Source organism: Grammomys surdaster, unplaced genomic scaffold (assembly GCF_004785775.1).
Source record: "Grammomys surdaster isolate TR1022 unplaced genomic scaffold, NIH_TR_1.0 228, whole genome shotgun sequence".
Taxonomy (NCBI): Eukaryota; Metazoa; Chordata; class Mammalia; order Rodentia; family Muridae; genus Grammomys; species Grammomys surdaster.
Genome location: NW_021604673.1, coordinates 1,092,372 through 1,109,143, shown reverse-complemented (window position 1 = coordinate 1,109,143; position 16,772 = coordinate 1,092,372). Strand labels below are relative to the sequence as shown.

General features: G+C 43.0%; 1 protein-coding gene across 2 annotated transcripts in view; it reads left to right on the top strand.

The window, feature by feature from the left end:
• Positions 1-16,772, top strand: part of Prkx (protein kinase X-linked) — a 31,956-nt gene that overhangs the window by 4,701 nt on the left and 10,483 nt on the right. For both annotated transcript variants that reach the window (XM_028773465.1, XM_028773466.1), the window contains exons 2-4: positions 4,532-4,700; positions 8,922-9,185; positions 15,374-15,493. In XM_028773465.1, the coding sequence (XP_028629298.1) occupies positions 4,532-4,700; positions 8,922-9,185; positions 15,374-15,493 (553 nt within the window). The remainder of the gene's footprint in view (positions 1-4,531; positions 4,701-8,921; positions 9,186-15,373; positions 15,494-16,772) is intronic.

The window sequence follows — 16,772 nt, the reverse complement described above, 5'->3', positions numbered from 1 at the left end:
CTCTCTCTCTCTCTCTCTCTCTCTCTCTCTCTCTCTCTCTCTCTCTCTCTCTCTCTCTCTTGCTCTTTCTCACTCTGTTGCTCTCTCTCTCTCTCTCTCACTCTCTCTCTCTCTTTCTCTGTTTCTCTGTTTCTCTCTTTCTCTCTTTCTCTCAGAGGCACTTGTCCTGAGTCACTGGTGGTCTTCAAGTGAGTTTCAGGATGATTTTCCTACAGGGGTAGGGCTGGATTGGGGACATCACACAAAAGGAAAGCAGGAAGTCACAGCATACATCACCGAGGCCAATGCTTCTTGCTTCAATCTCCGTAAGAGCCTCGATGCTCTAGTCTAAGTCTTACCAACCACACACTGAGTACCTTCAGTCTCTTGAGGATTTTTGTATCCTTAGGTGTTCTCTGTATTTACTCTTATATTCATTTTATTTTATGTTTGAAGTGCTGGGCATTGTATATAGAGCCTCACTTACACTAAGAAAATCTCCTACTCCGGCTTAAGTCTCCTCCATCCTCCCCTTTGCTTTCCAGAGTCTCCCAGTGTAGCTTAGGCTTTCCTGGGACTCACTGTGTATTCCAGGCTACCCTCAAACCACTGCTAATCCTTCTGCGTTACTTTAGAAGTACTAGGATTAAAGCCTACCTCACTAGGCCGAATCTATGCAAAGCTTGGGATTGCGCCCTGGGCTCCATGCATACTACACTAAATATCCTACTTTTAGTTTTATTTCCCATCTGAAATAACCATCATGCCCTCACACATCCTTTATGCTAAAAAGATTTCTCCCTGAGGCTGAGGGTGGAACTCAGTTGATACAGAGCTTGTAATTCTGTGGATAGGGTGCTTGTGGCTTAGTAGATTGGCTCTTCCTGTGGGAGGCCATCTGAGTTAATGACACACTGCTGTACCTGAAACTTGGCTCCTTCAGGAATTATCTGGGTTGTGTTTCTAGTCCACTTTTATGTTTATATTTTCCTTTCTGAGGCTGGTGTTAGAATGTGTGGGGAATAGTTAATAATAATAATACACTTATTATTATTATTATTATTATTATTATTTCTGTTATTTGGGGGAACGTACTGGATGCCAGGGCCTCATGCATGCTAGGTAAGCAGCCACTGAGCTATACACACAGCCCAGGAGCAAACTTAGTAGCAGTAGTAGTATCATCACTATTGTTATTATTGTTCTTATTGTTGTTGTATGAGATGCTGGGGATGCACTCACGGAACTCATTTGTACTAATCATGAGCTCCAGCACTGAATTGCATCCCTAGCCCATCCTTCCAACCTCTATATCAAATGCTGTATTGACCTTGAACAAAAAAATCACCATTTTCTAATATGATGGAGAATAGGAAAGGACCTACATCTATCTTCACAGCCTACTGGAATTGTCCCTGCTTGTGCACATTGGCTCTTGAAACCCAATTCTAGGCATCTGGGCCACTTCCATATAGCATCTTCCTCAGCTACCCCAGGAGCCTTATTACATACATAAAAATTCACATTTTCCCCTCACCATATCAAACATACAGAAAATTACTTCTGAAAGGTTCCAGGGATCCATGGATGGGGCACTTGACTACCATGTGTGGAGCATGTGTGTGGAAGTAGTCATTTGAGGTTTTTTTGTTTGTTTGTTTGTTTGTCTTATTGGCAAGGCCGCTCATCTTTGTGGTGTGGAAGGCAACCTCGGAATCTATAAGAGCTGTAAAATAATTTACAATGAATTTAGGTGGTGGTGTTTGTTACCTTGATAACCTGTGACCTCAGAGTCACCTTACAGGTCAAGGGACTCTGCTGTAGTGACTGGTATAAATGTCTGAGGCTTAAGCATCAAAAGATGGAGTGATTTTGTATCACACAGGGATGCTGGGACACTGACTGGGATGGGCATATGCAACGTGCATTTGAGTGAATGTAGGTTATTTTGGTGGCTTACAACAAAGGGATTGAGAGTGGCGGAGGGGTAGGGACAGGCAACTTATGTTTGGGTCCAGTGACAACACAGGTCTTTTTTACAGACTTTGAAAATTGGTGTGGAGTGTATATTAGCTTACTTCTCATTGCTGTGACAAGATCTTTGACATTATACAATTATAAAGAAGAATGATTTGTGTTGGCTTCTGTTGTCAGAGGTATCCATCCATGGCTCTGTTGGTTTGGACCTGTGGAGATTCAGAGCACTATGGGAGCTTGTGGTAGAACAGAGCTGCTTACCACATAGTGGCCAGGAAGCATAGTAAAAAGAAGATGGGTCCTACTGTCTCCTTCAGTGACATGCCCCCAATGAGCTAAGCTTCTCCCACTAGGCAATAAATACCCTGAGACTTTCTGGTACTTTTGGTTGGCTTTGTTCTGACAGCTTCTAGCACTTGGCAGTCTGCTCCACTGTTCTTTTCCACGGTGTTAGGTTTCTCTCTCAGCCTGTGCTTTGGCTCAGCAGCTCTCTGCTCTGTGTAATCAACACCGCCAGCTGTTTCTGCACCCACGAGTCGCAGGCACAAGTGTGAAGGAAACAAGTCGGTAGCCATCTGATGCAGAAGCCATCCTGTGGACTGCGCATCGCAGTACAGCTGTCACAGGCTCTCTTCATGTGCCATACTTTGAGCACAAAGGTGACATGTGATCCACCAATCAGAAGCACAGGCAAGGATTCTGGTGTCATGACACTTGCTTTTCTCATTTTGCTGTGACAAAATGCCTGATAATAAGCATTTAAGGGAAGAGGAGATTATTCTGGCTCAGACTGCTGCCAGTCCATCATGGAGGCAGGAGCAAAGAGAAGGAACACTGGGGCTCAGCTTACTTTCTGAGTCCAGGACCACAGCAAGGATAGTGATGCCCATATGCAGGGTGGGATTTCCTACATCAGTGAATTAGACATTCAGGGGTAGCCTGGAGCAGACTGAGGTTATTTTAAGCACTTTCAGCTTGATTATCCTATTCTTCATTGAAACATGTATAAATATTCCCACCCACACTTTCTATTCATCTGATCCACTCTAGAGCACTCCTGGCTTCCACTCAGTGCCATTTATGACTCTGTGTGCCTCCTCTACTCCTTTGTGTTCTGTGGCATTTGTCTCCTGATTGATAGACATCACCTTTTCATAAAGAAAAAAGAAAAAAACAGAAACAACTAAGCACCAAAGACCTATTTTATATCCGAATTAATTCATTGTAAGCTTAGATAGCAGAAGTCAAAAAAAATGTTTTTGAGGCTGGGCATGACAGAGCATACCTGTCGTCCCTTCTAAACAACTTTAATACTAAAGTTGGTTTTTGTGGGTTATTGGGCTGTTCGGCCTGCTGTCTAGCTATGGGTGTGTCTGTCTTGATCCTGAACCTGGCTTATGCTTGCTGTGAGGAACATTCTGTGTTTTTTAATGATGAGAAAAGAATGAAATTTTATGAGGCTTGCTTCTTTTGGAGTACATAGCTTTCCTACATCATAAGTGACAGTGCTATACATCAAATTGGCATAAGGCTGAAAACAACTGTGTTTAAAGGCTGGGATGGGGAGAGAGGTGGGGGGTGGATGAAGGAATGGGGGGGGGGTTGTGGGTGGGTAAGAGTGGATGAGTTAGTATATAGATTGAAATGGAACAGAAAGAGTAAGAGGAAAAGGATATATATATATATATATATATATATATATATATATATATATATATATGGAGCTGGAAGAGAAAAGGAACACGAAGGGGCATAGGGAGAGATCAGATGGAGGAAGATGAAGAATGATTAGTAGGGAAATAAGGGAAGAAGAGATGAAAGGGCATGGGAGGCTGAGAGCTCAGTGGACAAAGAAAGGGCAGAAGGAACAGAGAGGTTCAGAAAGAGAAGAAACAGAACATCCTAGAGGAAGAGGAGGAGACGGGGAGGAGACAGCGGAGGTAGATAGAGGTCGAAGAGGAGATGTGGCAGACAGAACAAGGATTCAGAGTTTCCTACCAGGAGTCACCAAGGCCAGCATCTCCACTCTTCTCATGGCTGTGTTTCAATCTCCAATACACGTAGCAGACAATTATTTGTTTTAAGTTTTTTTTGTTTTTTTTGGTTTGGTTTTTTTGAGACAGGGTTTCTCTGTGTAGCCCTGGCTGTCCTGGAACTCACTCTGTAGACCATGCTAGCTTTGAACTCTGGAACTCAGAAATCTGCCTGCCTCTGCCTCCCAAGTGCTGGGATTAAAGGCGTGCGCCACCACCGCCTGGCTTGTTTTAAGTTTTAGTTATTATTATTATTATTGTTAATATATGTGGTTATATGCAATAGCATGCTTGTGGACATCACAGGAAACTTTGTTGAGTGGCTGTCCGTCCATTCCCCAAGGCAAGCTGTTTACCCTCAGAGTCATCTCCCTGACCCCTTGATTGACAGTTGCATGTGAAAGCATATCTATACAGAACTCAGTGCTCATCTAAGTTTCTTTCCCTGTGTTCAGCTTTAAGGCCCCAAGTTGGCACGGTGTCCATTCCTTAAGTATGTTTTTCTTTTCCTGAGCCTTGACTGGATGCATTGTCTTCTTCAGGAACTGGAACCTTTGGCCGTGTAAACTTGGTGAAGGAGAAGACAGGCAGGCGATATTATGCATTGAAGATCATGAGTATACCAGATGTTATTCGCCTAAAGCAGGAACAACATGTGCAGAATGAGAAAGCAGTCCTGAAGGAAATAAACCATCCTTTCCTCATTAAACTGTGAGTTCCCTGGCTCCTTCCTTCTCACCTCCTCACTTCTCTAAGGTTATTCTTTCAAGAGTGCATTGTAGGGGCAGTGCCGGGGCTGTAACTCAGTGGATAGAGTGCTTTTAGCTCAGCTAATACAGAGTTTGTAGCTCAGTGACTACAGTGCTTGTTTGTAGCTTAGTGGATAGAATACTTGTACCTCAGTTGATTGAGTGCTTATAGCTCAGTGGTAGAGAGCTTATCCCTCAGTGGGTAGAATACTTGCAGCTCAGTTAATACAGTGCTTGTAGCTCAGTGGGAAGAGTACTTACAGCTCACCTTATGAAGTACTTGCAGCTCAGTTGGTAGAGAGTGCTTGTAGCTCAGTGGGTAGAGTGCTTGTAGGATAGTGGGAAGAACGCTTGCAGAGCAGTAGGTAGAGAGTCTGTAGCTCAGTGGGGACAGTGCTTACAACTCAGCTAATACAGTGCTTGTAGCTTAGTGGGAAGAGTGCTTGCAGAGCAGTGGGTAGAGAGTCCGTAGCTCAGTGGGGAGAATGCTTGTAGCTCAGTGGTGTGAGGTGGGAGATGCTATCCAGGTTTTGTCTTGATTTATTATTCATTGTGTGTGACCATGTACATGAGCACAATACCCACAAAGGCTACAGGAGAGCACTATATTTCCTTGGAACTGTAGTTATAGGTGGCTGTGCACTGCTTAGCTGGGTGCTTGGAATCCAACTCACATCCTTAAGAGCAGCAAGTGCTCTTAAACTCAACTCTGGTCCATCCCTCAAGAATCAACTCATGAGTTTATATAACAACTCCTTTTTTTTTTTAAAGATTTATTTATTTTTATTTATGAGTACACTGTAGCTGCTGTCTTCAGACACACCAGAAGAGGGCATCAAATCTCATTACAAATGGTTGTGAGCCATCATGAGGTTGCTGGGATTTGAACTCATGACCTCTGGAAGAGCAGTCAGTGCTCTTAACCACTGGGCCATCTCTCCAGCCCCCTAACAACTCCTTTTTGTGTGACGTAACCAGGAGCCATAATTCTAACAATCTCTTCAATGTTTATGCCCCATTAAAGTCTAAGACCTGGGTCTTTTGTTATGGCTTCCAATCAAGGTGATAGAGTAAGCTAATTATTCATTTGATTTTCATAAAAAAAACCCCTCAAATTGGTGATTTTTTCAATATTACATCCTTTTTTTGCGTTTCAGAAATATATATGTATATAAGTATGTGAAGGTCCATATGGGCATGTGCATGTGGAGATCTGAGAACATCTGCTGTCATTCCTTAGTTTAAACTAAGTGTTTGAGACAAGGCCTCCTGCTGACCTGGGACTCAGAAAGCCCAGGCAGCCTCAGGGAGGGTAAATTGCCCAGCATAGCGTTATTGAAACACCACTGCACAATTGCCATGCGATTCTAGAGTCCTCTATGCTATCAGAACATGATGTAAGTGCACTATAGTCAAAATTCATTAGAACAGTGTAGAAATGAGAGCATCAAGGACTTGAGAGAAGGGTCAGCGATTAAGAGTGCTTGCTTCTTTTGCAGAGGGTTTGCCTGGGTTTGGGTCCCAGCACTCACCTCTCAGTGCACAGTCATCTGTAATTCTAATTTTGGGACACACTCAATACACACACACACACACGCACACACGCGCACACGCGCACACACACGCACATAAATAAATAAATAAAATACAAATAGATGTATATTTTTAATATTTGCAACACACGGAACTTAAATTCTACATGAACTTCAATATTAGCCAAAATGTGTTTCTCTCAGCCACAGCATCAACTGAGGCTCATTGCTCTGTGTTTGTGTCCCAGTCTCTTCTTATGAGGACCCAGTCCCATTAAGTCATGTCTACCCCAAAGACCTCATTCTACCCCAGATTCTCCAGTTAAAGACCCATCTCCACGCAGCCCTGTCTCAAGGTCCTGGGTATGCAGACTTTTAATACAGGAATTCTGGCAGAATGAATCCTAAGTGCTTAGCTAAGTCAGACTAGACAACTCTACCCCCTGTGTAACTGTGCACGCCTTATAGGAATCTTTTCTTTTTTCTTTCCTTTTTTTGGCTTTCTTTATTTTGCATTTACAGGATTCAGCAGGTGGGTTAAAAACTAGGTCAAAGTGACTTAGTGCTATAGAGACTTGCACTTGCCCTGCATGCTGTACTCACAGCATGGCAGAGTACACTGTGTATCTGTCCAGCTGTGGGAACACAACTTAGCGGGTTGTGTTAGCAGGCCTTTGAACTTCAAAGGATAAATTATGCATGCTACTTAAGGTCTTTAAAGTCTTATACTCTGTCCTTTAACTATGAATACTTGTGAGGTCATCTATACAACTTGTGCATGTTGCCTATGAACATGGAGTAGTCTGTCTTGAAGAAACATGGAATGCCCAGCAGAGTGGGAATGGCTTCAAATGGCTGATGAAAATCTCAGCTTACATTGCTGCAAAAATCTGGGCTTATTTACAAATGGTTTTTATCAAGAGTCACTATTAGGCTCAGCCTACTATGCATGGCACTGTTCTCAGGACAGGGAAAAATGTGTGGTAAGCTTCAACTATCAATTGGCACAACCCAAAATCCCCTAGGAAAGGTTTCACTGGGGGATTTCCCACATCAGATCCCACATCAGACTAGCCTGTGAATGTGTTCTAATTGATGAGTGACATAGGACTCCACCCACCATGGGTGACATCATTCCCTAGACAGGATGAGGCTGTACTGTCAATTTGACACAGAAAATTTATGCTCTACATGGAGACCATGATCTCTCACCTTGTGCACTCATTCCTTTATGTCAGAGGGATATACACACAGAGGTCTAACAAGAAATGAAGTCTGGGGTGGGCTACACTATGCACTCTTGAAAGGTCCAGTGTTTTGGGGTGGCCTACTGCTGTTGCTGGGAGAAACCTCTCATCCTCGGGGCTTATTGTCAGAGTGCTCTGTAGACATTGCTTTGTACCCCTGGAAAGCAATAATGTTTCTGGATGAAAACCTTGTGGTAGTTGAATGGGAATTGCTTGCATGATATATGATTGACTGATTGATTGATTGATTGATTGATAGATAATATATATAGATGATAGTAGATAGATGTAGATATATGACATAGATGATAAAGGTGGATGGATGATAAAGATGATGGTAGAAATGTGATGGATGGTTGGATTGATAGGATAAATAGCTAGATAAAAGATGATTGATTTATAGATGCTGATACATACATACATACATACATACATACATACATAGTCTTGGTTAAACTTGTAGTGTTGGTAAAGGTCCCACGTAGGGCACCACCTCTTAGCACATCATACTCTCCTTGTGAACTCCAACCTCAGGTTGTCCTTACGGTTTTAGCACCCTATGATGGTCTAATACCAACCTGCATCCACAGTCCATCTAAGTACAACCTTATGATCTGGGTGAACTGACATCAGATATCTTATCAAACATCTTCATTACTTGTTGGTCAGCTTTGATTCTGTTGTGATAAAACAGTGACCCAGAGGGATTGAAGGTAGGAAAGGGTTAACTTGACTACTTGGCTTTCACTCTCCTATCACAGGCCATCTGAGAGGGAAGTCAGAGCAGGAACCAGAAGCAGAAAGCTTTCATCCAGCCCAAGAAGCCCAATCCATGATGACTGGGGCCTCTTATGTCAATTATCAAATAGGACACTCCCCACAGACACCACAGGCCAATCTAATGTGGGAAGTGCCTGACTGAGACCCTACCTAGGTGACTTCAGGCCTTTAGAGCTGACAGCACATCTTTCCCCTGCTAGGGAATGGTACCACCCACCATGGGTGTGATCGTCATACTTAAATCAACTAATCAGCTGAATAAAGATCCTCCCCACAGACATACCCACAGGCCAGGATGATATGGGAAATTCTTCACTAAGTACCTTCCCAAGTGACTCTGGGTCATAAAGGTGACAGTTAAAGCTAACCAGGACACATGCACATGTTAGCATCTGTTTGTGTGTTTATCTTGATATCTGTATTTATATTTTGATATTCGCATATATGTACCTGTTAGTGTCTGTGTATACCAGTATAATGACGGGAACATCTACCTCTGTATATCTGGAGTCTGTACAGACATCTATCTTGTCATCAGTGTCTGTCAATCACCAACATACTTCCATGAGTATCTACATCCTAGTACCCAACTCAATACCCATCATGCACTGTTGTTTCTCACAGGCACTGGACGGGCCATGACAACCACTTTCTGTACATGTTGATGGAGTTCGCACCTGGTGGTGAGCTGTTCACCTACCTACGTAATCGCGGCCGCTTCTCCTCCGTTGCTGCAATCTTCTACGCCACAGAGATCGTGTGTGCCATAGAATACCTACACTCCAAGGAAATTGTTTACAGGGACCTGAAACCTGAAAACATCCTTCTAGACAGGGAAGGGCATATTAAACTCACGGACTTCGGATTCGCCAAGAAACTAGTGGATAGGTGAGTGGGGGCAGTCATGGGGTCATCAGAGGTTAATTGAAAAACAAAAGGTTGATTTAAATGGGTGGACAGAAAGAGCAGAAGATGTATGGTAGGCTCTAGTGTGATGCACCCCTCCATCCATCTATTTAGATGGGTCTCCCATTTATTTTCCCATTGATATAGTAATAAAACAATCTTTAAAGAGCAGCTTAAGGAAGAACAGGGATAAAGGTGCCAAGAAGAGCATGTGTAGAGGACAGCTGCTTACATTGTAGCCACATATAGGAAGAACAAGCAGGAAGTAGAGCAGGGTTATTGTCTTAGTTAGAGTTTTACTGCTGTGAATAGATACCATGACAAAGGCAACTCTTATAAGGACAACATTTAATTGGGGCTGGTTTACAGGTTCAGAGATTTAATCCGTTATCATCAAGATGAGAGCATGGCAGCAATCAGGCAGGCATGTTGTAGTAGGAACTAAAGAGTTCTACATCTTCATCTGAAGGCTGCTAGAAAACTGGCTTTCAGACATCTAGGATGAGGGTCTCAAAGCCCATGCCCACAGTGACACACCTACTCCAACAAGGCCATACCTACTCCAGTAGTGTCACTCCCTGTGCCAAGCATATACAAACCGTCACATTCCACTCCCTGGCCCCCATAGGCTTGTTCAAACATGAGTCCTTGGGGGCCATACCTAGCCATAGCATAATAAAAAAATACATTTAGTCCAACTTCCAAAGTCCCCATAGTCTATAGCAGACTGAATAATATTAAAAGTCCAAAGTCATCAGAACTCTACTCTTTTTTTCATCTTTGTTGACTACAAAGTTCTTTCTCCTGGGCTGATTCCACTCCCTGTAAGCAATTTTCCTTGTGTTAGCAACTTTCCTCGGCAGGTATCTGTTCTTAATCATCACTAATTTCTTAGCTCCAGCTAACCAGCAACAATTGTCCCAGTAGTCCCTTCTATTCTTGACTGTAAAGCCAGAGCCACATGGTCGAAGCTGCCGAGTTCTGAAGATTGCTGGGGCTGGAACATCCCTCCCCTACCCCCCAACCCCATGCCTTATTCTATTAGCAGCTTTCTGTTTTCCAACTCCCTCAAGGCCTAAGCTTGGCTGTCCTGGAACTTGCTCTGTAGATTGACCTTGAACTCAGAGATGTACATGGCTCGGTCTCCTAAATGCTGGGATTAAAGGCATGTACTACCACACTTGGACTTAAGCTTTTCTTTACTTAGAACTTGCTCTGTACCAGGCTGGCCTTGAACTTGGAGATATCTGCTTGTTGGAGATAACTGCTTGGCTTTTTCTCCTGGGATTAAAAGTATGTATCACCATGCCTGGGCCTAAGTTTTTCATGGCCACTGTTCCTCAAGATCCAGATCAAAAGCCTATGTCTTTTAGCCTCAATATCTGGATCACAAGTGTACTCTTCTTTTCTAGACTGTTCTTTATTCCAGATTAAAAGTCCAAACTATTACTTGTTCAACTGCAAATACAAACAGTAAACTTCGCTGGAAGGGATCTGGCAGTGAGATCACCACTCCCTTAATGTCTTTATCTCCTTGAACACAGAATTCAGCTCCATTTCACTTCCTGGAGTCCCTTTATTACTTGGACCACACATGTTTTATTTTTCCTTTCTAAGCTTGTTACACTTGTTCAAAACACTGTTCATGAGACTTAACCAGAGAACAAAGTCTCTGTTGGGCTTTTTGAGACTTCCTTTGTCAACGCAATTAATATAAATCTCTTTACCTTAACCTCAGGTAGACTCTTCAAACAAGGGCAAAAAGCAGCCACATTCTTCACTAAAATATCACAAGAACAATCTCTCGGCCATGTATTAAAAGTGTTCTCCTCTGAAACCTCTATAACCAGGCTTCCATAGTTCAAATCACTCACAGCAACAAAGTCTTCCATATTGTTACTAGGGTGGCCCATTAAGCCCCACGTAAAGCATTCCAGTGCTTTCCAAATACAAAGTCCCCAAATTCACATTCTTCCAAACAAAGGCATGTTCGAGCCTATTACAGCAATACCTCAGTCCCTGATACCAACTTCTGTCTTAATAGGGTTTTACTGCTGTGAACAGACACCATGACCAAGGCAAGTCTTATAAAGACAACATTTAATTAGGGCTGGTTTACAGGTTCAGAGATTCAGTCCATTATCATTAAGGTGGGAGCATGGCAGCCTCTAGGAAGGCATGGTGCAGGAGGAGCTGAGAGTTCTACATCTTCATCTGAAGGCTGCTAGAAGACTGACTTTCAGACGTATAGGATCAGGGTCTCAAAGCCCATGCCCACAGTGACACACCTACTCCAACAAGGCTACACCTACTCCAGCAGTTCCACTTCCTAGGCCAAGCATATACAAACCATCACATTTATTAAACTTTGAGCCTCACTGCCATTGACCTACTTCCTCCAGTGAGGCTCTAATTTACCTAAAGCTTGTCCAGAACCTTCCCAAACAGAGCTGCTTGCTGGATACGAAGTGTTAAAATACCTGAGCCTGTGGGGGGACAGTCCACACCTAGTGCACAACTATGGGAGTGGGGAGGCCCCTCCAGGTTGTGAGCAGAGGAGAAAATTATTCTGTCATCAAGGTGATTGAGTTTTGTTCCAGAAAATTCCAATACTGTGTGTATAAATGACTATAGTGTGTGTATATATATGTATATATATGTATATATATGCGCACCCATGTATATATTTAGTTACATCTCTATATTGTACAGTCATCTATATACATTTATATGTAACTGTATATATACACACACACACACACACACACACATATATATATATATATATATATATATATATACACGCATGTGTGTATGTATGTGTATGTATGTATATTTTACACACACAATCAAATGCCCAGGGATACTATAGCTGGATCACATGGCAGTTCAATTTTTTTAGTGTTGTATTTTTTGCCATAAAATGCATTTATTTTATGTCTGTGTGGTGTGCCTATGTGCATCTCATACCCACAGAGGCCATAAGAGGGCATCAGATAACCTAGAACTAGAGTCACAGGTAAGTGTGTGCAGTCATATGGGTACTAGGTATTGAACCCAGGTTCTCTGCGAGAGCAGCTAGCAGTATTAAGGCTAACAGGCCTCTCCAGCCTCTGCGTTAGCGCTTTCTATTTATAGAACTCTGTACTTAGGGTACTTTGCCCAGGGCTCCTTCCCCTACTCATAGCTATGGGAGCTCTTTGCTGATAATGAAGAAGATGGTGTCGTGTTCCTGTTAACCCATAGTCAGGGGATAGAGGGAAAGAAGGCTCAATATGGAAGGAATTGGGTACTTTCCAGTCTTAACAGGGTGTCTGTGCTGGGGACAGATTCTCTATGATCCCAGTATTGCTGTGGTGTGCTAAGTACCCTTAACCAGAGAGACAGTTTTTGGGGCATTTTGTAAAGATGAATGTGTGAAGAGAGGTTCAAGGCTATAGAAACAAGTCAGAATTAGAAAGTTCTACAGCCTGAGGCATGTAGGCCTCCAGCATCGGGCAGACACAGAAAGACTCAGCTTTCAGTAGGGTAAGCGGAGCTGCCTCCGGTACAGTTACCTGTGGCCTCATCAGCTATAGTGCTCTGTCTGCCCTGATCTTGTTCTGAGTCAAGCTACAAGGATCAAAATCTGAGTTAATGGGCCCAGAGGCACACAGAATGTTGGGAGCCTGTAACTGACTTGATTGTAACTAGTTGATTCCATTAGGAAGGGAGAGGAGGCAGAGGGTGTATATGCAGCCCATGCTATCCTGGTACTCACTAGGGAGCCAAGGATGACTTTGAACTCCTGATCCTCCTGTCTGGAGCTCTGGAGTGCTGGTATGACAAGTGAGCATCTCCACATGTCGTTCATGCTGGGGGTGGAATCTGGGCTCAGTGCCTACAATGCAAACACTCCGCCCATTGAGCGACAAGCACTCTATTTGTGCACCTATAGTTCTATCCCTGCAGAAGTGTCTGAGTTGAACTATGCCGTCTCTTGCACCTGGGTTGGACCAGTTCTTTACAGATTCTGGAGGCCAGACTGGTCTACAAGACACCCAGGGCTACACAGAGAAACCCTGTCTCAAAAAACAAATGAATTAGAGCTTTTTGTTCTTTCAGATGAGGTCTTTCTTTAAAATTTTTCTTTTCTTCCGTGAGGACACAGTAGAAAGCCTGAAACTGTAGCCTTGTGGTAGAGCAGTTTACTGAGGATAGAGTTTCATGGTAAACCAGTTAGCTAACATGTATGAGGCCCTGGGTTCCATCCCCAGCACTGTAGGAGCTGGTTGTGGAAGAGCAGGATGTAGTCTCCATCCCAGCAGGGAGAGATGGGGAGAATTTTTTAAAAAAAATAAAGAAAGAAACAAGCAAAAAATCTTAGATTTGTCTAAATATCCTACTGTCCTACATCTTTCTTGCCTCTGTGTGCCACCAAAAGCCAAATACACCTCCCACCCTCCCACCCTCCCAACCCCTGCCACCTGTCCTAATATCTTTTGACAAAAATCTTTCCTGATGATCAACATTCTGGAAATTTTTCTCTCCAGAAATGAGCTTGTTGGCACACAAGTGGGAAAACAGTGGGCTTACAGGGAAGTGCTGGCACAGCAGAGTTGATGAGGAGAGGGTCATTTTATTTTTTATTTCTTTGGTTTTTGTCACAGGCTCCCTGATCCCAACACTTGGGGGAGGCAGAGGCAGGTGGATCTCTGAGTCTGAGGCCAGTTTGAGATCTATAGAGCAAGCTGCAGGACAGCCAGAACTATACAGAGAGGCCTTATCTTAAAATACACAAAAACTTGGAAATCCTGATCCTCCTGCCTCCGCCTCCACTCTATGTTGGAAATTGAATACAGAATCTACTGAACACCAGCCATGTGCTGTACCAACTGAGTTACATCCCTAGCCCCTATCACTAATGTTAAAAATGATAAATATTGCATATTGATTTACTCACCTCTCATTCTCTCCTTCCCTAGTATTCTTTCCACTACATTCAGTTTTGTTTACTTTTTAATATTGTTATTTTAAGTTATGTTGTCTCTGTGTGTATGTGCGTGCAAATGCAGTACTAGCTGAGGACAAGAAACAATGATGGGATCATCTATTAACTAAATTAAATGGAAGTTAATGCTTGTAAGTAAGACATTCAGCAAAGAACATGCTGTTATGGGGTCAGTTTACATTATGACTATAGATGGAGCAGCAAGGGGTGGTGGTCTATGCTTATAATCTAAGGCGTGGGCAAGTTTGAGGCCAGCCAGGGTTAAAAACAATGACAAGAACAAGGAAAAGAATTGGGAATGTTGTTGTTGTTATATATATGCTGTCACAGGACAACTTTTTGCACTCTGTTCTTTCCTACTCCTCAACCCACCCCACCCCACCCCCAGACAGGGTTTCTCTTTGTAGCCCTGGCTGTCCTGCAACTCACTCTGTAGACAAGGCTGGCCTCAAACTCAGAGATCCGCCTTTCTCTGCCTCCCAAGTGCTGGGATTAAAGGCGTGTGCCACCACCCAGCTTCTTCTACCTCTTCTGTAGATTAATCTTAGACTTGTACAACAGTATACCAACTAAGCTGTATTGAACACCCAAAGTTTGGATTTCTTTAGTTTTATGGAACAGCTAGGCTCATAGGCCAGTCTGATGTGGGAAATCCTTCACTAAGACCCTTCGCAGGGGACTCTTGGTTGTGTTAGTTGACAGTTAAAGCTCAAAGCACAGCTTCCTGTGCCTGTGGAATTGGTCTGCTCATGGAGACTATGACTTGTGCCTCTTTCACATCATGGAATCTTATACTTGTCACATCATTGATGCTCAAAAAGTTTTAGATTTGGGAGCATTTCAGTATCTTTCAGTTAGAAATGTTCAACCTATATGGCCATATGTTATTTTTTTTGCACAGTGGCCACACTTGCAGTCTTGTTTTTTAAATATTATTTATTTAATGTATGTGAGTACACTGTAGCTATCTTCAGACACACCAGAAGGGGGCATCAGACCCCATTACAGATGGTTGTAAGCTACCAAGTGGTTGCTGAGATTTGAACTCAGGACCTCTGGAAGAGCATTCAGTGTTCTTAACCACTGAGCCATCTCTCCAGCCCCACACTTGCAGTCTTAATCACTGTATCTTTCAACACCTTCCAAGTTTCATGGGTTCATGCTTTTGTCACCCCCACAGGACATGGACTCTCTGTGGCACACCGGAATATCTTGCTCCAGAAGTCATTCAGAGCAAAGGTCATGGAAGGGCTGTGGACTGGTGGGCACTGGGCATCCTTATCTTCGAGATGCTGTCTGGGTGAGTGACCCTCCTGACAGATGTAGCTGCATACACTCACACACACACACACACACACACACATGGCATCTCCTTCACACCCTGTAAAGAATCTTAGCATCTTCTTTCTCCTAAGTCTGCAGACACTTGGCATGTGAGATGCACTCAGAATACCCTACTGTCAAGATTTGAAGGGTGATTGGGTGTTTAGTTTGCTTAAACAAGACTTTAAATTGTCATAGACATCCATGGTTTCATATGTATAACATCCATCTTCTTCACATAATGGACACCCCAGTCTAAGCGGTACCCAAGGTGAACAAATGACACTAATCAGAGACAGCTTTGTAAGTAGTGATGGAAAAGCAGATGAGGAAGGCAAGATTGGGTTGTTTTTTCACCCTAGATTCCCTCTCTTGGCAATGCACAAGATATGGGAGTGATGGGCTCTGTCTCTGTCTCTCAGTTGATGGGATGGTTGGTTGTTCCTGAGGGTCACTGGTATCTGTGGAGGCAAGTATATACCTGATAAAAATTGTGTAAACATTGAAAGCAAGATGCCCACAGATCTAAGTATAGCCAGAGGGATTGGGGACCAATACCATGGCAGAGTTATTGGCTCCTATGGGAAGGTAACAGTTTTCCCAGAACCACGGGTACCGAGATACAGGAAAAGTTCATCCTTTGTGGATCAAACCAGGTAGAAAAAAAAATTGAAGGAGGATTTTACTAAAAAAGTGTGAGATCTGTCAAGAGAAAGCATCTATCTACCCACCCACCAATCATCCATCTACCCACTCACCCACCCACCCATCTATCCATCCATCCAATCACCCACCCATCCATCCACTCATCCATCCATCTATCCACTCTTCTAGCTCCTGGAGGTGCCAGGTGTGCTTTGGCTTTTGTGGCCACATCACCCCCAGCTCTACAGGGCTTCTGTGAGTCTGCATCTCCTTTTTTGTCTGTCATGAGGTCACTGTCATTGCATTTAGGGTCATCTGTAGCCAGCATGTACTCATGTCAAGATCTGTCACTCATTCTCTAGGCAGAGACCCTATATACAAATGATGTCACAGTCATGTATTCTGAAAAATGTGCACCTATTGTGTGTGTGTGGATGTGTAATCCATGAAGTATATTCTTAAATCCATGAATTATATTCTTAAAATTTTACAAATATAAAACCACATTTATATATACATAATTTATAATATATAACATAATTTATAATATATATAGTATACTATCTGTGGAGTCTAGTATACACCTGATAAAATTGTGTAATCATACACTC